At 32.2% G+C, this 24978-nt stretch overlaps 3 protein-coding genes across 4 annotated transcripts; 2 read left to right on the forward strand and 1 right to left on the reverse strand.

The window, feature by feature from the left end:
- Window positions 1-3341, forward strand: LOC132922267 (D-aspartate oxidase). Its single transcript, XM_060985685.1, has 6 exons — window positions 1-348; window positions 1450-1570; window positions 1715-1875; window positions 2039-2195; window positions 2484-2762; window positions 2912-3341. The coding sequence occupies exons 1-6, from the start codon at window positions 143-145 to the stop codon at window positions 3008-3010; spliced, it is 1023 nt and encodes a 340-aa protein (XP_060841668.1). The 5' UTR covers window positions 1-142; the 3' UTR covers window positions 3011-3341.
- Window positions 3342-3462: 121 nt separating this feature from the next.
- On the forward strand, window positions 3463-7890 carry LOC132922266 (dynein axonemal assembly factor 4-like). Its single transcript, XM_060985684.1, has 7 exons — window positions 3463-3782; window positions 4035-4266; window positions 4954-5112; window positions 5451-5635; window positions 5735-5835; window positions 6281-6434; window positions 7448-7890. The coding sequence occupies exons 1-7, from the start codon at window positions 3660-3662 to the stop codon at window positions 7715-7717; spliced, it is 1224 nt and encodes a 407-aa protein (XP_060841667.1). The 5' UTR covers window positions 3463-3659; the 3' UTR covers window positions 7718-7890.
- A 1980-nt stretch (window positions 7891-9870) lies between these two features.
- LOC132919420 (uncharacterized) lies at window positions 9871-24656 on the reverse strand. Of its 2 annotated transcripts, none has more exons than XM_060981009.1 (10): window positions 24461-24656; window positions 18527-18839; window positions 17529-18249; window positions 17000-17331; window positions 14022-14984; window positions 12856-13048; window positions 12588-12705; window positions 12180-12486; window positions 11568-11699; window positions 9871-10883 (listed from the first exon to the last, which is right to left on the reverse strand). In XM_060981009.1, exons 2-10 carry the CDS (start codon window positions 18809-18811, stop codon window positions 10722-10724), a joined length of 3213 nt encoding a protein of 1070 aa, XP_060836992.1. In that variant the 5' UTR covers window positions 18812-18839; window positions 24461-24656; the 3' UTR covers window positions 9871-10721. The 2 variants fall into 2 exon arrangements, with proteins under 2 accessions (XP_060836992.1, XP_060836993.1); XM_060981010.1 differs by lacking the exon at window positions 14022-14984 and adding an exon at window positions 16598-16687 and having other exon boundaries at window positions 24461-24645.
- Window positions 24657-24978: the final 322 nt, after the last annotated feature.

Here is a 24978-nt window from a genome sequence, read left to right on the forward strand (position 1 = left end):
GTTCAATACATTATTATTGCAGTTTGTACTGTTTGTAGTACCTACAGAACACACGCATGTTTTGTACGGTGTTGTAATTATTACGTTTCTGCTAGATTTACGTTTGTTTATAAAACAAATAAATACATTTTGTTTTCTTAAAATGGCGACATCGCAGCGTAAAAAAGTGGCCATTGTCGGTGCGGGTATTATCGGTGTTAATTCAGTGCTGGAAGTTCTAAGGAGACATCCGAATTACGATGTAACTTTGATCGCGGATAAGTTCAACGGAGAGACGCTCAGTGATGGCGCAGCTGGACTATTGCGGCCTGACACATACGTTTTCGGTCCCAGCCTCGAAATCTCTCAGTAAGTTTACCTTATTATTATGTTATCTACTATATATAAAAAAAAAAAAAATCAAACGCCAATTTTATATTTTGATATTCATTATACTAATCCATAGTTTTTGAGTTTTGACTAATTATTGGTGTTCAATTTTATACGAATATTCTTTGGGTTTTCGGACGGGTTGAAAGATAATTTTCATCACAGAATTTAACTTCTACAACATGTAGGCTAACATAGCTCACACATGAATTTTATTTCAGTCATGAAAATCAAATACATTTTTTGCATAAATATATAAAGAGTTAGCATTGGTCACAGAAGAAAAAAATAGTTAGTATTCACAATGGTAATTAATAAATCCCTTGGACAATTTATAAAAGGAGCAGGGATTTATTTGGAAAAATTTTGCTTTTCTCTTCGTAAATTATATGTCACTTTTTCTAAGAAAGGATTGCTTAAAAATTTGTACCTACGTATATTATACTAACAACATGTCAAAAAATATTGTTTAACACACAGCTTTCGAAAATTGATTCTGTTGCAATTATATTATATATACCTATAATCTTATTTTTATTATTATTATAATTTTTATTTATCGTGCGTAATTAATACAAATCCAACGTATTAAAATTTTAAACATACTTGATTAAATATAATATAGTATTATGAAACACGCCTAGATAAATTTGATACAATTCATATATTATCTATATATTTTTCTGTCGTATAAAATCATTTTTAAATTTTAATATTTACTACACTCATAAATTGTATGACTATTGACTATCGAATTATTGTAGAATAGTTATCATAATAACACAGACAGTTTTTAAGTTTGGTAATAGGTCAATTCAATTTAATGCTAAAGCTAATTACACAAAGTTAGTGGGCCGCAAATTTCCTATGTTGTGCATGCTTTAAGGAGAGAAAACAAATAGTGCGCTGACGTCCTCTTAAAAGTGTTTAATTATAAGTTAGTGTTAGCTATTTAAGATAGGTAACGCTATGATTTATTTATTATAATATTTTTTGTAGTTTAAATTGTTTTTAATTATTTTATAAACGAAATTAAAGTTTTTTTTATAATTTGACGACTAATTGCATTTCTTTTTATAGGAAATGGGTTAACGATTCTTATAGTTTTTATAAAAAATTATTAAAAAGTAGGGATGGACCATGCGGAATAAATGAAGTTTCTGGTTACATGTTTTCGACTAAGAATCCAGATATTATAAAAGTAAGTAATAATAATGCATTATTGTATTTCAATAATAATGATTTATGATCCAATCATTTATCTTTAAAACATTAAGACAATTTTTGAAAGTTTATATTTATATGTAAATATTATACCTACCTATAATGTATACATTAATATTAGAACCATTACATGAAAAATTGTTCACCAGACTTCAGAGAAGCTACCGATGAGGAATTAAAAGCGCATTCATCTGTTGAAAGTCAATCTATAATAAACTATGGTAGCTTCTTTACGTCAATAGTCATTGAATGTAAACTGTTCTTACCATGGGCTTTAAAAAAGTATATATTATTTAAACTATATATAATTATTCACTATCTAAAAATTTGAAGTATGCTAGTCATACAGTTATATTTAAAATTTAATTAATAAAATTGTATTTCAATAGTTACTATTATTACTTATTATTATTTGAATATAAAATTGCTATATTTTTTCTTATAGGATTAATGATAATGGTGTAACTATTATTAAGCGAAAAATCGAATCTCTCGAAGAATTGTGTGGCGAATATGATATTGTTTTTAACTGCACTGGGCTCAGAGCCGGAAAATTATGTAATGATGTGAATGTGTTGCCTATTCGTGGACAAGTAATTCGGGTAGAATATTTTTATTATAATTTTACAACATTTAAAGTTTATATAAATAAAAGCTTATTACAAATTTCTTAAATAATAAATTAATATATTTGTGAAATGGCAGATTGATAATTGTTAATTTATCTATACTATTTATATGTAATAATAATATTTTTTCTAATAACTCATTTAATTTTTAATATATTCTTCAAGTGATACAATAGAGTATTTCACTTTGAGTGTGCAGGTATAATACTTTATCATAAAATTAAATAAATGGTATTTTACAATTTTACTATTATGTTGTAGGTCAAAGCTCCTTGGATTGATAAATTTTACTATTACGATTCCGACACCTATATAATTCCATCAATAAGCGACGGGACTGTTGTACTCGGTGGATGTAGACATTTTGGCAGTCATAACGAACAGGTGAATGAACGCAACTCAGAAGAAATACTAGAAAATTGTATAAGATTATTACCATCATTAAAAGAAGCGTTAAAAACGGACTACGAGATTTGGGTTGGTCTTAGACCTTATAGGAACAAAATACGAGTAGAAACGGAACATATCGGTGATACTGTGGTAAGCTCTTAAATTTAAAATATCCGATATTTTCTTATGAAAATTGATCACTTTTTTCTTGATACGTACGATAATAGAGGTAAATTATCGTGTAATATGTATTGTATATATAATAATAACGAATAACTTAGTTAAATCTATTTGCTTAGATTGTACACAATTATGGACACGGAGGATACGGAGTAACATTAGCGCCTGGAACAGTGAAATATGCAGTTGATTTATTGACTTCAGAACAATTAATTTAACATCATAAACATGTAATGAAATGACGTATTTGGCTATAGTGGTATATCAGTATATACTTAATATAAGTCTTTTACCTAATATTATAATAATCGTTATGTAATTGTTTCGATAAGTTTAATGGTTCAATTTAATTATGGTTGTATTCTTGCAATTAATTAAAACATATATTTCATTGATTATTTCAGAAATATAGTATTATTCTTTATGCAAATTTATTTTATAATCGTTGATTATTAAAATACAAGTATATTATTGTGTTTAGTATTAGAAATATTTATTAATTGTAAATGTCAATGTATGATATTCGTAATAAATACTATATAACAAATATTTATCGAATTTAATGATCAATTTTTCAAACTTATCTGTTGTTTTTATTGAAAGTTATAACTAATTTCTCTATATTTTCTCTAAAAAATATTACTAACAGTAATAACGAGAGGTAACAACATAAAAAGGGGTTCGTACCTATACGAGTATATGTTACATAATATAATTTATTTTATTTGTTACTACCATCATTGTTGACACCATGGCAACAAACAATTGTTTGACGATTACAATTATTTTTCCTTACATTATTATGTAAGTAGTCAGTCATCATATGTGTTTAGGAAAAATCAATACGCTCAAATTAAATTTAATATAATGCCTATCATCGTAAAAGACTTTTCTTGGTGGCAAACTGAATGTAAATTGTTTTTACAAATTAAAATTCCACATGTCTCTCAGAAAAATGCTGATATTCTTACATCTAATAAATATTTAAAAGTAAGATTAACTGCAGTATTTATGTATCTACCAGATAAAATCGTTGGTAATTAAATATAATTTTAGTGTAAGCATATTACATTGTACAACATTTTAAAAATATAATTTTCTTCAAAAACGTTTTGTAATGATTTCAAAAAATATAAAGAAAAATTATTTAAAATAATTATAGTTTTCGAGATAATTTTTTACTGTTAAAAATATACTCAGTATATTATCTTATCGTAATGTGTGTATTTGTTACGCATGCAGATTAGCTGTTTACCGCATATTTTTGAAGCGATTCTTTGGGATGAAATAAACGAAGAATGTAGTAAGTGCACTTTTGACAATGGTTGTGTTTTATTTGAGTTACAAAAGAAAAATAGTGTACATTGGGAATGTTTGACGCTTAAGAAATCGAAAGAGGAGCTAAAAAAGTTAAAATGTGAAATTTTGAATAATATTATCAAAGAACGACAGAATAAATCTCAACAAAAGACTGGTATGTGTATTTTATAAAATTAATTGTTACATAAATTTGATAGACATCATATGTTTTTATTTAAATAATACAAAGTTTATTTTAGTACTTTTCTTTATTAGAATATATTGTATACTGTAGAGGTTATGAATAGGTCTACCGGCCGTGTATACAGTTATTACTTTATTAGTTATTACTTATTACTATTACAGTTTAGGTACCTATCATAAAAATTGGAATGGATTGAACTTAAATTTTAATGAACTCAAACATAAATCCAAACTTAGTTTTTTTTCGAAAACTGTTCCAGATAAAATTTGAACTTAAATTCATTTTTTATTAAACTTTAAAAATATAATCAATTTTAATTTTAAAACAAAACTTTACCCCGCTTTTACTGATAAGGGGCGTATGGGAAATATATGAAATAAAAATTGTATTTTAGGGTACGGTTAGGTTAGGTAATTTATAGATTTACTTAATCACTGAATTGTTTTCTTACATATTATAAGGAAAATACAATTATTTAGTTACCTTTTTTATTTATATTTTATATTGCTTTTATTTCTTTTATTCAAAACAAAAAAAAATATATATATAGATTGTACAGTATTACAATTTAAACTTTAAATTTTAAAGAAAAATAAATTATTCAATTTTCGATTTGTTTGCAATATATTAATTATTGGTATTTGTATGATGTATTAGTTTTAAAAACAGAACGAGACCGATTAGCTGTCAAGGAGCAAATAGATTTCGAAAACAGAGAACACCAACTTATTCAAAGTATTCGTGACGAAGAGAAAGAAAAAGTTTTGAAAGAGTTAAGTACGTGGAAATCAAAAACAGAAATTACATATGATCAAAGTAAGAAAATTACGTTTTTTATAATTAATAATAATTTAATGATAATAAACTGTGATCAGAATATTATGAGATGACAGTTGTGCAACCAGAATTTTTTGTTGGTTGTATCGTCAGATCAATGGATACTTTTAATGTTAAAATATGTAGGTTATATTAACTTTGCAATAAATACAACCCAAATAAATAATAATATTATAAATAAACTGGTTGTTTTAAAATAATTACAATTGAAAAGAAAAAAGTAATAAGCCTGAATAAGATTTTTAACATCAATAGAATACACGTAATAAAATTTTCTAATATATATTTAATATCTATTTGTTTTGTGGATTTTATAGGAACAAATGAGAAAAATAATAAAGATATTTTTTCAACCGATGAACCGATTAAGATCTATGAAATAGAAAATGAACCAATTGATCAATTGCCAAGCCCTAGAACTTTTAAAACGATTGAGATTAATTTTACTCCGAGACACTTTACTACTCCGAGTAGAGAATCGACTAAAGCTGATGAACAAGAGGTATAACTTTATAAACGTATAGTAATAATATTGTAGTTGAATTATTACGATTGTGGAGTAAAATACATTATGGTAATATCGGTTGTCAATACACTGTAGTGGTTAAAAAAGCAGACTGCTGCCAGAAGGGCTGCAGGGTTCGTGGAAGAAGACTTAAGACCAGAAGAACATGATCCGGAATGGTGTTTACAAAAAGGAAAGTGAGTAACTTATTATTATCATTATATTATTAGTGATTTAGGATTACTCAGATGATTAGATATGATAGAGATATTAAAAATCATTTGTTGATGGTTTTTTTTTAAATTGTAATAATAACAGTAATATATGAACGGTATAATTTTTTATTTACTACTTTTTATTTTTTTAATTCATACCTTTTTTGAATGAAAAAAAAAATATAAATGAATGATACTGAAGTTATTTTTAAATTAAATTAAGCATTATTACCACTTATTATAGTTAATACCTACATGGTAACATACTAACATGTACAAAAAAGATTTCAAACGCAAAACACGTCATTCTATTATTTCTTAATGATGACTTCAAAATAGAATATAATGTTTGGTATTTGGCGTCAATAAATTTATATATATTTAATTTTCACATTTATAATAGTTTGTTCATTTATTTTTTTCATAGTACATTTATGACGGAACTAAATTACATAGGAGCTGTAAGTGCTTATTCGCATGGGATAAAGTTGAGTCCAAAAATGGCTATTTTGTATTTGAATAGATCTAAAGCGCAAGTTCAAATGAAAAATTATCATAAAGCTGTCGAAGACGCAACTACCGTAAGTAAAGAATATGGTATAAAATTAATTTTAAATATGATCAAATAATATATATATATATATATGGTTTTTGTCGTGGTTTCATAATTATATTTAGTCATATAGGTGCTTAAAATATTCCTTATTTTAGCCTTTAGGTAATTGCGACCTATACGTTATTATTAAAGCCCTTGAATATTAATGTGAATTAAGATTCATATGATCACGTGTTTTTTGTTCACGTTCATTTAAAACATAATATTCGACAAACGTATTAAATTATAATACAATATTAAAAAACACATGTTAATAATTATCGTAAAAACTAATAGTTAAAATATTTGTAATTACTGTTCTAATAATATATGTTTCATTTCACATGCAGTTTCACGTGCATTTAACTACACGTGAATATGAAACCGCTAAATTAATTATGTTTTACATTTATTGAGTTTGATAACTTAATAACGACGCATTGTTTGTCGTCAAATAATTTGAATGCGATTTTATGGTTTTTAAAATAAAAAAAATGTTATAATTAGTGCGTCGCGTGCTAATAATAAAAATATTGGTGGACATTTATTGTGATGTATATTTTACTCAAAAGGTTTAGTAATTTCAATGATTATTATAAAATGTATTTCTATTCGTTTTAATTTTTTCAAAAAAGACTGTATGAGTAGCATAAGTGTGTAGGGGATAAAATATGCGCTCGTGTGAGGGAGTGATATACTTAAAAATAATAATTTCAAATAATTATATTTTTATACTATTTAAGAAACATGCTGTAGGGATATAAATTTTATTAATAAAATTAGAACCATCCCGTATAATGTTTATTTTTAAGGAGATGTATTTTATGGATATCTGTATTTTCCAAGTACTTTTTAGATTTTATTAGATATTTGAGTAGATTAGCCTACTAAAAAATTGTTGAAACCAGAATTTGAATAAATACATTATTAAAAGATAAAAGGGGGCGTGCTCGATGAATCACCATGCAGTAAAGAAATACAATTTATGTGCATTCGCAGGCGTTGGAGTTAATGGTGCCAGCGGTTGAAGGAAACGTGGGTTGGCGAGCCGATGCTTATTACAATCGAGGCAGGGCGTTGGTCGAGCTAAATACCGCACACTTAGCCGTTGATGAGCTCAAATTGGCTTTGACATTGGCGCCAGACCGGGCCGACATCTACGGACCGGAGTTGCAGCGGGCCATGGGCTTGGCACCTGAGCACGAGCGGACGCTGAACAAGAGCAGAGAATTGGATTTAAGTAACGCACCGACTGTTTGGTGTAAATGAAGAATTTTTACGATTATTATTATTATTACTGTTTTACTTAATTTTCGGTAAATATTAGCTCAATAAATGTATAAAAGAAAAATAGAATAATAAATTACAAATTATACTATAAATAATAAACACAAATAGATATATACAACTAACTAATTAAATTACTTAATAACATTATTAGAGTGTTCAAGGGATAACGATAAGAAATATACTTATATTAAGAAGAATGTGAGAGTTTTAGAAAATATTGATTATTAAGAAAAAAAATAAAATACAGTAGATTTATTTAATCGCTTGATGCACTGAAAGCAGTTTAAACTGTTACGTGGTAGGAGAAACAATTATTAACATTTATTTTATCTCCGGTGCAGTGTACCAGTGACAGATTAATATCAAATGAGTGAATACGAAAGGATCTAAATGTTAATATTGGACAAGTTACTTAGTTATACCGAGTATACAATTCAACGTATATTGAAATAAAATGTTAATATTTTAACATTTTACTTTACCCATTACCTGGTAGCAATAATGCAACGAGCACAGATAGAACGAGACTACTTCGGCATACGAATATGCAGTATCTAGTTATTATAATTAATAATAATTATTATAAAATATGTTGTCAAGTAACCAAAATACAGTTATACCTATAGGCGGGACTCCGTGATAATATAAAATGAATGTAATACTTATTACAAATAATTACCGAAAGGTGGTTTCGATCATAAACGAAGCATCACATCACTATAATATTAATATTTAATATCATTATTATATTAAGCAATTTAATAAAATATAATTGATGTTCTTAAAATAATATCGACATTCTTAACCTAACTTTATTAATAAAGTCTATATAATAATATTATGGCTGCATCTGAGTCGGGTCCCAAATATTTTTCGATAAGTACTTTATTATCATATTAACATTTTCCCTTCCATTTTAACAAAATTAGGACTTAGTATGATCTATTTTGACCACAACAAATGTGTTTTTACGATTTATCATTTATTACTATTATCCATGTCATTTCGTTATAAGTTTGTTGCATTCATTGCATAAAATTCGAGTTTAAACAATGATTAAACAATGATTGTTATGCACCTATTGTAAACATTTGCATTTTACTTTTGGACAGCTTTTGAGTATACAATTTACGTAAAATGTGTTGTTGACACCTGTTGTTATATAAATATTGAAAAAAATATTTGAGGCCCAAGTAGTATACTGAGTATACTGCATGTAATTAACTTCTGGGATCCAACTCAGATGCAACGATAATTATCAATATTATTTATATATCTATAGGACTAAGTTCAGATTTGTATGTGTTATTTATTTAGGCACTATTACGTATTATAAATACGTATAAATAAATATCATAAAATATTCATGAGAACATACTATATTCTTTACGAGGTATAAAGTATATACATATATAATATATAATATATATATATATGCATATAAAACTATGGATATACTTATTGTTGAGTTAATGTTCTATTTTTGTGATGGATCCAAAGGATGAAAGTCCACTGGTTGATTATTGAACTCGAATCGAAAAATTCACTTTATATATTTTTATTTTTATGAAATAATTAAAACACATATTATTTTATTATAATAACAATCTCACAGATAAAATGATTGTCAATTATTAGATGGCACTTTGTTACTTAACTATAGGTAAGTCTATAATATAATAATCCTGTGTGTGATTCAGTGAAAACTTACTTGGACGACTTACAGTACCTACATTAAAAATTCTAATTCTAATTTTTATTACTTGTTTTTAATTTGTATTGTTGTATAATTATAAAGTGTATTCGTATACATATTTTTTTCTTTTGACTATGGTTGGCTTATTGGTTAGTGTACTAGCTATAATCAGTTACTTTTACGTTGGATCTTATACAACTAATAGTTTATAGGTATGTTTATAATATTTGATATTATGACTAAAGAATAAATTATAATAATTCTACAATGGTTCAATGGCATTAACCTACAGGTAGAAATATAGTACAATAAGGCTTGTAAATACTCTTTCGTTTCTTTACGAAGCCATGCGTAAATTGTAATATCACATTTTGGCCATTTTGCGGATATAATTTAATGAATGAATGGAGGTAAGAAAATAAAATAAAAACACCAGTTATACTTTCAAATACAAAAATATATTTTTATTGGATCCATACAAACTTTTATAGTAATAATAATAATTTAAATGGAACAATTAATAGAAACTTATTTCTATAATAATATGTATTATAGGTACAACATTTACTTATACAGATGTTAAGAGCACAAGTTATTTTTTATTTACAAGTATTGGTTGTAGGCGTTGTCTTATTACAAGTACTTTTTGTATAATACAATATAATATTATTATGTTAAACAATTAATACTTAAAGTTTATAACATTATAGGTACATAATTAGTGTAAAAACAGATACATAATATAATTATTTACTTATATTCTACCACTGTGGCACAATACTTACATAGTTTTAAGTGGTGAAATAATAATAATATATTATAGAAAAATCAATGGTAACTTACTATAATAACACGCATGAGTATAATATACTGGGGTTCGTATTAAAGAAAACATACAAGATACGATAGTTATGTTTTCGAATGAAATTAATTTGTATTTTATTTAATTTATCAAGAATTTCAGATTCCTCCGTTTAAATCATAAAAACAACCCTATCAGTCTTCTCGACATTGTCGAGTTTACGAATGTTGTTCGAAACAAACTACTAATACATTATACAATACAATATTATGCAATACACTTACGGTGTGTATATTACACAGGAATCTTTCTACATACAATTAATAAATATTAATAGAGTATAATATCTAACATGGGGTAAAAAAAAATCAATTTCTTTGTTCGACACGACAATTCCATAAAATATAGTAAGTATACTAATACATTTAAAATAAATAATTTAAAAAATAATAATAATAATAATCCGCTTGGATTCGTCTTTCTTTCTAGTATTTGTTGGTGATTTGTCTGATCCAGTCCAGGTAGTGGGATACCTTTACATAGACACCAGGGACACCAGGCTGACCGCATCCCACGCCCCAGCTGACGATTCCGACTAAATACCACGAACCGGCGCGCTCACAGACCAATGGACCACCACCGTCGCCCTTTAAAGTATAACAAATCGTTGTTGATGAAATAAATTCAAGTGACTGAACACAAGTTTTTGTTGAAGAGGAATATAATAATTAAGTACACAAGTTATATCTAATATATAAACTATCGAAAATAATGTAAGAGTCTCCAAATGGCAAATCGCGAACAGATTTTGTTTTTAAATACAATTATAATAATGGTTAAATTTATTTATTTTTATTTTTTTAGACAAGAAAAGCCAAAAAACAAAAGTCAAAAAGAAATGCGAATTATATTGATAGAAGTTTTGGTTTACGTAAAATATTTTAGTATAATGCGTGCAACATTAGGTTGCGTATATAATCGATGAGGGATATTATACATAATATCTTATATTTTATAATGTTTATGACCGTTCGTGGGTCATACTCTAGTGAACTTAGTTAAGCAGCCGCGGTCGTTACGATAACGACCGTGACAATGTTAAAATATTTTTTTATTGAAAACCTCATCGAGGATCCATACAAATTAATACATAGGGCATTTCACCTAATATGCTCATCTTTATTTATCGTTTATAATGCATTTCTTCAAATTAATGCTGATAACCATATTGTATTATGATATTATTATCTAACATTGTAAATTTGTAACGTAGGCAATAATTAATGTGTTTATGTATTAGAGATGTTTAAGACGTTTTTCTATCGACATACCTTGCAAGCGTCTTTTCCTTCTTCTCCACCTGCACATAAGAAACCGTTGTGCAATTTGAAGTCGTACCCAAGGCGAGTTTGCTGTAATTGCGTTTCGCACTGGCGGTTAGAAATCACTGGAACGTCCACTTCCTATGTGCAAAAAAAAAAAATGGTTCACTGGTGTTACAATAAATAATTAATTCTTCTTTGACGTAATCGCCATACGCTCATGATTCCCGGTGTTGTCATTTACGCACAAAAAGTTACAGTTTTACTTTTTTTTTTAATAAATTATGAAAATCATCGTTTCCTGTTTTATTATTATAATCATAATTTTCATTTCTAAATGTAATAGTATTTTCTAAATAATAGTATTAAAAGACTGAAAATCCTGTTTTCTAAGCCGATCGAGTACCTATGGATAGAAAAGGAATTTTTCCGGCTTTTCTTATTAATATTGTATATATATATATATATATTATATATATATTATAATATAATAGCCTATTGTGAATATTAAAAACACAAATTTTTTCCCAAAGAAATGTTAAATATTATAAAAAAAAAATTCGCATTAATACTAATGCTGAGATTAGAATTTTGATATTTTCTACAATATGCAAAACTTACTTTGAGGATATTCTGGTATTTTCCGTAATCGCCAAATGCGTCTTTGCCCCAGCCGGTCGTCCAGCACCGTTGTCCGGTAAAGTCAGAGAACGCGTCCGGCAAGCAGGCTGGGCTTACGTGTGGGTTTCGGGCAAAGTCGACTGGCTTGTCCATGCGGAGTATGGCCAGGTCATTGTACAACGTGCCTGCGTAGAACTCGCGGTGTATAACCATGTTGACAACGTCTGTTTCTACATACGGATAGAATTCCACGTCATGGTTTACGTCCCATTCGCCCAGACGAACGCGCAAGTCTTGTTCATGATATCTGTGTGTATAAATAAATAGGCAATAATCAATGATTAAAACACGTAATTGGATACCGGGTTGGCAAAATAAAATATATAATTTAACGTTATTGAAACTCACGTCTTGATGCAGTGGGCGGCAGTGAGCACGTGCAACGAATCGATTAGGGTACCGCCACAGACGTATACGCTTTCCTGAGGGTCCTTCTTGAGGATGGCCACTTGCCACGGATATTCACCTGCGCACAAAAATATCATTCAATGAGTACAAATAATGTAATTAAGTTATTATATAATAACCTACACTTGGTAACGTTAGATTTAACACGTATACTATTATTCGATTTAAGTATAATTTTAAAATAGGTTTTAGTTGTAGTGCCACTCACCAAACTCGCTGTCTCCGTCCACGTATGCCGGTGTCTTGATCCTTCCGGTGATTCCGTGTGTGTTCCTCTTACCGCACTGTCCGGCGCTGACGTAGTTGGAAGATGAACCTGAGTGGATGGGCGGTGAGGGTGGTCGTCTGCAGCAAACTTGTCTAGGTCCGCAACGGCCGCTAGCCGAATAAGATGACTGACGCTATACATACACACATATTGTCCGTTTGAGTATATGACTTTACGTTTCGAGTGGTGTCAATTACGACGATGGCATAATGTTATAAAATGTTATTGTTATTTGAATATGTGTTATAATTAGACAATTTTCGTATGTCCAAAACGGTTAATAAAGTTATGTTTTGTAATGTGTTTAGTGTGATCCAGGTCAAATGAGAGGCGTTGGACCGAGTAGCATAACGAGTTAAGCGAGTGTAAAAAAAGTATAAAAGAACAATGTGTTTAGTGTCTATTTTTGGTTCTAAATATAAATATGTTTGAACCAAAAAAAATGGCGTGGTACCTATTATAAAATTCTAATTTGAGTGCTTATAGTATCATTTTGTTAATAATTAATGACTTCGGGATGGTATTATTCTTATAATTTGATGTTATTGCAGTGGTTATCATCGGACAATTCCCCATTTGAAGCGTGTAAATATATTGTATGTACATCTAGACATTTAGTTAGAATATTTTATTATTATACAATTGATCGTTTGCGACGACGAATCAAGATCGCAAGCAATTTGTTGTTCCAAACATCTGTAATTTTTAGCGATTAGTGTTATATTTAGCTGGGTGGTAGAGCCAAGTCAAATAGAATATGAGAATTAGGGACGAGAATTTTTTCGTACATTAGTTAAACTTCTCGACAGAAAGGTGTACGATTTTTTTTTTTTTTGGAAATTATGTGGTTATACAGCATTTTTGAATTCTTATTACACATATGCATTTGTATATTAAATAGGGGCTCTCGAAGACGTTATTCTTGTTTTCAAAAAACAGACTTGCAGGCATAAACTTGAAACCTTTGGTAAATGTGCCATTAGATATTAACACGTTGACTCCATTTGACTTTGTTCCGTTCACCGAGACGATTGGAACATTGATTTTGTACCACCACGTGTTAGTGTTGGTAGGAACCCAACAATGTTATGTTTTAACTATCTCACCTCTTCCACATCTCTTTTGTGCCGTTGGCCGCCACCTACGAACTTAACGGACCCCGTGGACTGACGGTCGTTGGGAAAAGATACTTTTGGACTACCCGCGGCGCCGAACGACGACGATTCATCATGTCTATTGTAACCACCGTTGTTATTACCATTGTTATTACTACCGGTTATGTTTGAACTTCTATAGTAGGAGTCCGAATCGAAATCGTCGTGCTGCTGGCCGTAATAATCACCGGGAGCTGATGAACCATAATCACCGGGAGCTGATGAACCATAATCACCGTGGTTTTCATATTCTTCGTTTCTGTACGAGTGATAATCGGGTGCATAGCCACCATTACTATAACCATTACTTTCATAACCTCCGTCATAACCTCCGTCATAACTGCCCCCTCCGTATCCACCACCGTAATATGGTTTGGAATGATAGAATGGTTTGGATGGGCCGTGATATGAAGGGCTACCGTGATAGTATGGGGGTGGTGGAGGTGGAGGTTGCACGTGGTAATGGTTATGTTGGTGAAGGTATGAAGGAGGGTACTCGTGGTGTCCATAACCACCACCGTAGTGGTGTGGTGATTTAAGCTTATGCACGATATCACCGACTTTGTGTACTAGACCCGCATTGGGTGTCACGTGTAGGTTCACCCAAGGCTTGACAATTTTCTCTCCATATTCGTCTTTGCTGACTTGTAACGATAATAGTGGATTAACACTGACCAAGCCCAAGTTAAGGCCGTTACCACCTCCCAGGGAATGACCATACGGGTTTACCGAGGGATTGGGACCATAGGGGCTGATTGGATAGGGGGAACCGCCGCCACCGCCGCCGGAAGGTAGTCCAAAAGATACTCCAAATGTGGGTCGGACTTTGACGCCGGAACTTCCGGTGTCGTCAGAGTCCTCGTTCACGGCTCCGCCTCCTCCTGAACTGCCCCCGAGTAGACCCCCGAATTTTCGCTGTAAACACATATACACACCACCCGATCAAACCTATAATGCTGCCCTATAGCTGTCAGATATCATCGTAAGATCGGATATATATTCGTTTCAGTGTATCGTTTTTCAAGTGTAAGCGCATAATCGCGAAATATTCGTATATATGCATCTTTTTTCGAACTATTTTGGTCCAGTTAAGATGAATAAGTAAGTTTTCATGAGTTATAACAAATGTTAGTTGATGTACAATACATGGAAATTGTTATATTTATATTTTTATTATAGTTGTTATTGTTATTGTTTTGTGATCTAAATTCAATCGTGTTATTATCCGAAAAGTATATTTGCTATGTATGTAAACTATGAAAATAAAAATGAATTATTTTTTAAATCATATTCATACCACGGAAAAAAATCATCAGCGTTCATTGACCGTTTGTGTAGAGTGAAATTTAATGAAATAAAATGCTAACACAAAATAAAATGTAACGTACGTATGTACATTGCGTATTACGTCATTCAATATTAACATAACAAACGTTGAGAATTAGAAGACACGTTCGGTCTTTCTCTCGGCCATTATCACGTGGTACACATACTTGTCTTTGTCAATATAATTTTTTAATTTTCTCATTTCGTAATATATTCGTGTAAAAATTCTACAATGCGTAGAGACAAGTTTACTATATAGACGAACAATATTATTGCATACTAGAGCAAACTACATACAAATATCATATGTGCAATATTATTTACTTCAATGACTATTGAAATATTATCTATTCAAAAAACTGACAAGTTACTTAGTTACTGTTTGTGTGTTATTATAGTGTTTGGACGTAGAAAATTTCGTAAAATACTACCTATTTATGTAGGTATATATAAATATATATGTATTTATTGTGTGTTGTGGATTGTGATACTACTGTAGATATGTAGATTCAAATCAGACGCAGGAAAAAAATAGTTTTCATATTCTTCATGATATTATATACATTGGCGTTTCGCAACACTTCCGAACGGAAGTAATATTTATTTTTTTTGGTGTTTTCCTTTTCTTTTTTCCGAGTCTACGGTCTATCATCGTTATTATTTGTATAAATATTTTAGTTAGGTATGCGTAGTTAGCAATTTTCAACTCATTCCTTATTTTTTTTTTATGCTGGTAAATGTAAACCCGTTAGTCAAACGTATAATGTATCGAGTGAGTATATTGTGATCAAGTGTGTCAAGCGTTAAAAGTTTTTTTTATCATATCGACTACTGGAAATTTGAATTACGTTAATTTACAATAGTGATTAATTAAAATCCATTTATACGACCTTTCATCATTAATAAATAGTTATTATTATGATAATTATACGATTTTAATTGTTTTCGTTGACAATAATACGTAGAAAACATTTTGTTTTTACATATTAATGCGTGTCAAGGATTTGTGTCAATAGCAAACAAAACAGTCCGAGACAAAGTCATACAAATGCGGTGTATAAAAACGTGACTCAAACCTCCAGTGGCTACGATTTGAAAAGTTTTGCAAACATTAAGTACAAAGTGCCACTTAGTATGAAGTATAAATGTGTGTGTATGTGTGTTTGTTAGTTTTTGGCGCACATGAATCTAATTGCACTTACGCCATCGGTGTGGTCGTCGTCGTATGGAATCTCCACGTTATATCCGTTGCTGATTAAGTCGTCCACCGAAGTAGGTCTTTCGAGGTACCGCTAAAAAGTCCAGTTTCAAACGTTATATAAGTCACAGCGGCATCGCATGTAGTGTCATATGTTCAAAAGTATCGCACCGTATTATAGGTAATATATTTATGTATAGTGGCTTATAATAATGTATGATATAGTCTAATAGAGTAATGTAATATTTCGTCGTATAATAATATATTATGTAAATCGTAAGATATTTTACTATATATAGTATGTTTATATAGTAAAACATTATCCACAGGTTTGTTCTCGAATGTCGTAAAATTATTTTGTATTTAAGGGTAGTTTTGAGTTGAGGGGCTAGGTGTAGGCACTTACCGGTTCTGCGTCTTGTTTGCTCTGCGGGGCATCCCTGCGCCGGCGTGCCTTGGCCTGCTTGTCGGTGGCCACGTCAGCGGTCGGTTTGTGGTGCGACACGATGGTACCATTGCCGTCAGTGACTACCACTTCATCTAGGCCGATGGCTTCGATATCGGTCTTGCCTTGTTGGTGTAAGTTCCTTGGATCGATACCCGCGATACCGTCCTCCTTGCGAGCAACTTCATGTGGCAGACACTGATCGTACGGTACGCAATAACATCCGTAGTTGTCAGCTCTTGGAGTTTCGTAGGACGGGTACCGGTCACCGGTGTATGGTCCGTTTAAGGAATCTGTACAAGCGAAATCACACGTCAGGTATAGAGATACAATATCACATACGCGCGTAGTGGCGTAATGTCGTTGGTGGTGAGTAGAGGGGAGGGATCTAATAATTTTTTTAAATTTTTTTTATTTTATTTTTTTTTGTTTTGGTCAGTTAAGGTGTGAATACGCCACTATACGTGACGGGTATCGGGCTGACTATTACTTGACTGTGGTGGTGCGTTGATGTTGAGCTGTTTTTTGTAAAGTGGGCCACCTGGAGTCTCGTAGTTGTCGAAGCTGCCGCCGTAGCTGTTGGACAAGGTGCTGCTTTGACCATACAACGATGGAGAACCGTCGTTGCCTCCGTAAAGAGAGCCACCGATTGGGCCACCGATTGGGCCACTGATCGGGCCGAATCCCGAGTCAACGACAGACGACGCAGCTTTGATTCCGTCGACGCCGTCGCTGTGGTGGTAGTGATGGTGGACGTGCTGCTGTAGGCCGCCGGCCGGTAAGGTTACGGAAGGTACGCCGCTCACGATTGGTTGCTTGGGACGGTAGGACTCTGCGGCTTCGGATTCGAACACTTGTGGTGGTCGGCTACTGATGCCGTACACAGGGCCGGGTCGGTTGCGTATAGGTGGGCCGACGCCGAACGAAGACGGGCCGCCGCTGCCGTACGATGACGGTGGGCCGTTACCGTACGACGACGATGGGCCGTTACCGTACGATGACGATGGGCCGCTACCATAAGAAGATGAACTTCCAGGGTATGGGACGGGACGTGGTGGGCCATATCCGACGGACGACAGCGGTGATCCGGTCGACTTGACTGGTATGGCGGCGATGGGACGTCCAACAGGTTTCAGCGACACGGGCTGCGCGTAAATCAAATCCTGAGGTCCGATATACCGTTTGGGTTCCACCAACTCGTCGTCGTCGCACTGAAAATGATTTTTTTTCATAACGTGACATATGCATATATACAATATATATATATTATATATATATATATATATAACTATATTGTATTGTATGCCTAAAGTTCTCAAGCCAAAGTCAGATTATATAAAGTTTATAGTCGTAGTTGACATGCACGAGTATAAAGCACGGATTTGTGTATGCGATATAAAGTATCAAAATATTATGCGATAATCTCCGTAGTTTATCTATTTAGTATGTGCTTATCGATATCGCTTCGTATTTAATGAAATTAATTACCTCCATAAGACCCAAGCCGCAAAGTCTGTCTCTGATGAGATGCCTTCCCTGCGTGTCCGTGCTGTTGGCGGGCGACACTTCCACTTCTTGGCTTCCGTCGTCGTTGGCCGCTGAATACGAATCGATCGACTTGCCTTCACGGTCCGCGGCTACTCCGGAGTCCGAGGATTTAACGCTCGGCTCCTTGTTTTTACCCTTGTCCTTGCCCCATGACCATTCCTCCGTAGTCGTCGCGTGCACGACGAGCGCGACCAATAGGAACGAGCCCGTTACTAAAAATCTCATGATTCTGTTGCTATTTATTGTCGTTGAACTGTGAATCAAACGGGGAAAAACACCTTTAGTATATTAGTACAAACTACAAACATAAACAAACAATTATCTACATAAAACAATAGAAAACACCAACATATATTTATCTAGATAAAAACAAACAATTGTATAGGTACATTAATCGTAAAATAGCATTTTTTCCATAAATATTAATAATATTACGTATATATGTATAAGTCAACAATTTTATATCACTTATAAATATATATTAAAATGTGTAATACAATTTACAGGGTTTACAGAGAATATTATATACTACAAGATAAATAAAGTAAAAAACATAACAAAACTAAATGCTTAATGAATATGAAAATAAAATCGAATAAATTAAGTATCCCATAGGTAATATGCTAGGTATACAATATACAATGTATATAAATAAAATTTAAAATCTTGTCTCAAAAATGATATATTTAAATTGATATATAAAGCAATAAATTATTTTGATATTATATGATTATCCAGATAATGTTTAACAGTGATTTGTGACTGCTATTTTGTTATTATTTTATTTGTGTATTATAAATTAGAATTGCCCTAGTCAGACGCCACCCGCCGGTATAGACTTTTATCTTTTGTCGTTATGGTAAAAAAAACATAATAATATAATATAATATTACGTATATGTTTCAATTATTAAGGGCATCTGTTCGTCAATATTAAAATATTACAATCCTGCTGCGTCGGACAAACTGTAATGACTCTTAACAAAAACGTTTGGGCGGCGTATTTCGTAACGGCGCATTCATACAGTTTCGAATAATAATAAAAAAAACAGATTTAAAACCAACTTGGCATGCACATGGTATGCACGTTTTATGCAGTGAAGTAATGTGGTAAGTTATATTTTGACGGATCTACAATGGCTGTGATAATGCGATCGACAATGCGATTGGCGTACTATATATTATAATATTATGTTAAAACGTTATAATATGTGAATGCGGCGATCTATTGTTTGGCGTAAAAAAAATGTAATAAAAATGGTAAAGATTTCAAAACGATCAATGCCAAACGTTTTAATTTATATAAATATATTGTGTATACTGTATATTGACATGTTGTATAATATATAATAGAACGGAATAATAATAGTAATAATTACAACGTGCGAGTAAAATCGAAAACAATTTCATAACGATGTGTTGCGCGTCGTCTACATGTCGTTAAATAATATATGCATGTAAATAATATAAAGCCGAGCCACCGAGGTCATAAATGTCTTGCATGGAAATACCCGACAGTGATCTCAAACCGCTTTTCATAAAAGGGTAGGCAGTGTGAATAAAATGTCTATTGGAAATAAAATCTTATTTTATATTTTGGAAAAAAAACATATTAATCTATGTAGGTTCGGTAAAAACGGACCGTGGCCAATTATATGGCTTATGATTACCTATAATAATATGTAGGTACTTACAATAAAATTATTGCATTTTCTCAAAAGAAAAAAAAAATTAATAAAAAAAGATCATTGTATCAACAAGTGTCCATCGTATACAGTATATAGGTAACGCGCTAATGTTTTGATTTGACTGTATCAAACTCTTTCCATTCCGATCACGCGCGGGCGGATGGCGGTTATATTCAAAGACGGCGTGCCATGGCGCGAGTGCGTGCGTGCATTTATTGTAATAACGTTGCGCCGTCGAACAAAGAGAAAGTGAACAGAGTCCGAAACGCTTTCACTTTCCGTCGCCCACCGGATTCGGTTTTTTCCGCCGCTGTTCCCACATACGCGCTCAATGCCACGACGTGCCGTCGACCTTGAAATCGGGTATTATCGTTATTATGTCATCAGCCGCCAAAGAAAACGAGCGACACAGACGTACGATTCGGATTCCGAGCAAATGATTATGGCTTACACGCGATGTGTATTGACGAATAAGCGCCCCGAAATCGTTGTTCAATAAGGGTAGATTTTTTTATCCCGTGTGCACGTGTGGGCGCAGTGGTAGGACGAGGTAAAGTATTAGGGACACGTGAAAACAATGGTTCGCTAATTTTACGTTTTTCTCCCCGTGTAGGTATCCACCTACCTACCTACGCGCCATGTGATAATGACGACACCTGTCACGTAACATAACCGACGACGTGCGGTACGGATGGTGCTCGTCTCGCCGAGGTCAACGGATCACAATATAATACATAATACACCTTAATACACCATATAGGTAGGTTCGCGAATAATATTATATTATAAGTTATAACGACGTTGATGTATTCATTTTTGCGATGACGGCATTCGCGAAAACAATCGTCATTCTTTTTCGCGTGTATTACATATTATACAGATGTATATACATATACCTAAATTGCATTTTTATGTCTACCTACGCGCACACGCCGGCCCGGTCGTTTTATGCGTGACTATTATGATATTATTTATACGTATATGAGTCACAGAAAGCGAAATTTCCAATATTATGTAACGACCAAATGTACGTGTGCCCACAACACTTGTAAAAGTTTTCAGGGTTGTCGACCATTATTTATTTATTTATTTTAATTACACCGTATTCTTACACCGCCGTTGAGATAATTTCAATGGGAATAGCTTAAGTCGTCTCATCTACACGAGACGTTAAAGAGAAGTGCGTTGTGCTTTATTGCATGTACCTACGTTTCGACGACCGAAATGTCCGAATGGTCTGGACGACGCTCGAAACCTGCTGTAGCTCGGAGACGGCCAGACACCTTCTTAAATGTTTAACAATTACTGCAGCAATACGTGACGAACCAAACGTTCGATTCGTAGTGAAAACCCGACAATAAGAAAAGTACAGCACACGAGCAGACCTAAAATAATTTTTTTTTAATTTTGAAGTCAATGTTTGATATATTTTGTAAAGATTTTTAATCGTTATTGTCTTTGCGTTCACCAAAAAAAAAAAAAAATCCAGAAACATTTTTACTCTATGACGAAATAATATAATGCGTATTTTCGATCAGGACGTTGGATAAAAACTTCATCTACATCCTCGGTTTCTCAGTTTTCAAACAGTCACAAGGCACGCTTTCGAAAAACGTGTTCTTATTATACGATCGAAACAGTGAGCACGCGATTCACCCGTACGTCTTACAATAATAATTAAATTGCGTAATATTAATGTTACATACACGGGTCACATGTACCCGTTCAATGGGCGCAGAAAGGGTGGTTTATGCCATAGACACGTTTTCCCCGTGAGCCGTGGCTGTTGTCGGAGCTGAGTTCCGAGAAATTCGAGTCTTATATAATATCGTTGAAATGTGATGTATTCATGTATTTGAGGAGAGATGGTTAGGTACCACTACTAGAATAAATGTCGTACTACAGTAATAATAAAAAATTTGCCTACATACATACATACATTATTATAATATTAAGTAATAAACTTGGATCGTGGACAGAATCTGTATTTCCCTTATCCGTAAGTATACGACTACCGATAATTTTTTTGATCTATCAACTCTACACCACGGGATGTCATAGTTAATAAGCGTTTCGTTATGTTATACTAATTATGTTTTACAATGATATACTTATTATACTGTTCCCGAAATTATGAAAAATGTATCTGGTCGTAGGCCGTCAACAGAAGCTGATTTTTCTTCGGCCTACTGTGGTCGGAATTTGACTCTCGAGGCGATCAAATGTTGCATCCTCCCTCAAATCGAGAACTACGCTCCTTATTCAATTTACTTAATGCTTCAAAGCATACAGTGCTTAGTGAATAAACACGAGCTTAATAATATGTATTTATTATATTTTATACAGATACGGTATAATAATGACGTATACTGTCTGCTGTTATACAAATATTAACAATTAGAGTAATAATAATAAGAATAATCAAAACAATGGAAAATCATCACGTCTAGTTAACGGAGATTTTACGTAATGCGAAGTATAATAATAACAGTTTGAGAAATCCAAATATTGTGTCAGCAGCATCAGCCCACGCACGGCACGATGCGGACGTCCGGAACTGGACGTGCGCGGCCCACACCACTATGATACACATATTATCTACACCAATAAGCGCGTCGAGGAGTGAAGATCGTGATAGAGAGAGCTAGAAGAGAGAGAACGAGAGAAAAATGATTTAAAAGCGGAAAAAGAATTATGTATGAATATTGCTGTAACTTATAACTTATAAGTCTACGGCTCATCACGAGAGAGGGTTATCGGCGTGCGTTGTCCGAACGGAGAAAGTGGATAATTATAATATATTATACTCCTATTACCTACGGTATCGATGACCTCGGCGGGGACTACATCATTATATATTCTGTATTACATTATAATAACGATTATGCTTTATTTTTGTTATGAATTACTTAACGGACTCAATACCTCTACACGGTAGCAAATAAAAATATTATTATGTTAGACTTGGTGGTTTACGTAATATCGTTTATCGTGTCCGTTACCTCGTCATTTCCTCGTCCAACCGCTTTATTATGATAATACAATTATTAATAATGGTGTTCTGTAATAATCTCACCGCAGACCAGAAGGTATACCAAATTAACGTAAATCGCATTAATAAATTTGATAAAGTTGGTGGTAAAACTGTAAATAGTGAGGTATCCCGCTGACCTTCGAAACATTTTTAGGGTCGCAAAATATTTTCGGCGTAAGTGCCAATGTATTTGGATACAGAGTATCTAAATAAAATTTCTTTTGTTATTACTGATGAAATACGAATTTTAGTATATTAACCAACAACATTTAAGAAACATAATGACGAATTTAAGTATATTATAATTTATAATAATTAAAGTGTATATGGTTTATCAATTTAATTTATCGATTGAATTTAATTTACGAAAAATGAATCCAAATTTAAGATAAACACCGCTACGAAGCCATCATTCCGATACTAAAATTATATTTAATTCTTCATTTGTATTATTATTTAATAGCAGTATTAATAGTAGTATAATATTATATTATTTTATAATTGTTATTATATAATAACGAGGACATGTATTTAAATTACATTTCGATTACTCGGACTTAAGAATGCTATGTTAAGAATAAAAATAAAATGTACTCCCTCTAATTAACAACCGCAACACTATATATAATGAAATTAAAAAAACAAATTATGGTTCAAATTAATGTCAAGAATTTAAGCATTTTAAAATGAAGTGTATACAAATATAATAGTTATTTTAAAATAAATTAAATAACACAATTTTTTTTTATTGACATATTATAAATTTCAATTTTTACTGTCAAATTTAAATAGGATAAATAACTAAATAAGTAATCAGAAATATTTTAATCTAAATTATTAGACAACACACTAATAAGTAATAATATTTCAATTAAAATTATTATTTTAGTGATGTAAAATCAATTGATAAATTTAATTTAATTTGATAAAATCGCATTGTAAGAAATTAATTATGGGCACATAAAATATTTTGAAATTGAAAATTAAGGAACTCCCTAGTGCATATATTATAATATATCGACTTATAAATCAAAAATAAATCAAAGATTACTTATGTCGCAAAATGAGCGAATTCTAACAAATACGAATCGAAGCCAAATTTAAAAAACGAAACGAAAATTAAAATTAAAAGTTAAGTAGAAGAAAATATTACCTGTTTCAGTATATCCAATGCGCTGTTGGGACGTTCGTGACAGAATAAAGGTATGGTAGAGACGTAAGTTCGACAGTGTTAAGTCTCTTCACTTGGACGGCCGTAATATACTTTCTCCAACGATCACAGACTGACCTGGGATTACGGTAACAGCCGGATTTATTATGTATTTTTTCCGTCCCTACTATTTTCGTTTTCAAGACGCATCCGGCCACCTTCTATCACCGCTTGTATATACCTATACAAATACAATAATGCATAATAATATTCGCCCCCACCGGTCAGCACAACGGGCACTGTACAACAGTATAGGTAGTAAGGCACGCCGAAAAAACAACAACAAACCGGCTAAGGCCGTTCACTCTCCGCCGCGGAAAAAACCGATTCTTCGCAACAATCAATGCCATTTGTCTGCTGCTAGCGCGGCAACGGCGGTGGACAAACCGTATTGCAGGCTGCAGCAGCGGCGCTCGTTCCCGGAAACCGTCAAGGCTCTTGTCAGGTAAAACAGCCACGGT

Source organism: Rhopalosiphum padi, chromosome 2, assembly GCF_020882245.1.
Source record: "Rhopalosiphum padi isolate XX-2018 chromosome 2, ASM2088224v1, whole genome shotgun sequence".
Classification (NCBI taxonomy): domain Eukaryota; kingdom Metazoa; phylum Arthropoda; class Insecta; order Hemiptera; family Aphididae; genus Rhopalosiphum; species Rhopalosiphum padi.

Excerpts from the sequence above, each read along its gene's own strand:
- LOC132922267 (XM_060985685.1), top strand. The coding sequence starts at position 143 with ATGGCGACATCGCAGCGTAAAAAAGTGGCCATTGTCGGTGCGGGTATT. Across the intron at positions 349-1,449 it reads CCCAGCCTCGAAATCTCTCA|GAAATGGGTTAACGATTCTT; the intron begins GTAAGTTTACCT and ends TTCTTTTTATAG. Across the intron at positions 1,571-1,714 it reads AGAATCCAGATATTATAAAA|AACCATTACATGAAAAATTG; the intron begins GTAAGTAATAAT and ends CATTAATATTAG.
- LOC132922266 (XM_060985684.1), top strand. The coding sequence starts at position 3,660 with ATGCCTATCATCGTAAAAGACTTTTCTTGGTGGCAAACTGAATGTAAA. Across the intron at positions 4,267-4,953 it reads TAAATCTCAACAAAAGACTG|TTTTAAAAACAGAACGAGAC; the intron begins GTATGTGTATTT and ends ATGATGTATTAG. Across the intron at positions 5,636-5,734 it reads CTAAAGCTGATGAACAAGAG|TGGTTAAAAAAGCAGACTGC; the intron begins GTATAACTTTAT and ends AATACACTGTAG.
- LOC132919420 (XM_060981009.1), bottom strand. The coding sequence starts at position 18,811 with ATGAGATTTTTAGTAACGGGCTCGTTCCTATTGGTCGCGCTCGTCGTG. Across the intron at positions 11,700-12,179 it reads AATACCAGAATATCCTCAAA|GAAGTGGACGTTCCAGTGAT; the intron begins GTAAGTTTTGCA and ends TTTTGCACATAG. Across the intron at positions 10,884-11,567 it reads AAGGAAAAGACGCTTGCAAG|GGCGACGGTGGTGGTCCATT; the intron begins GTATGTCGATAG and ends TATACTTTAAAG.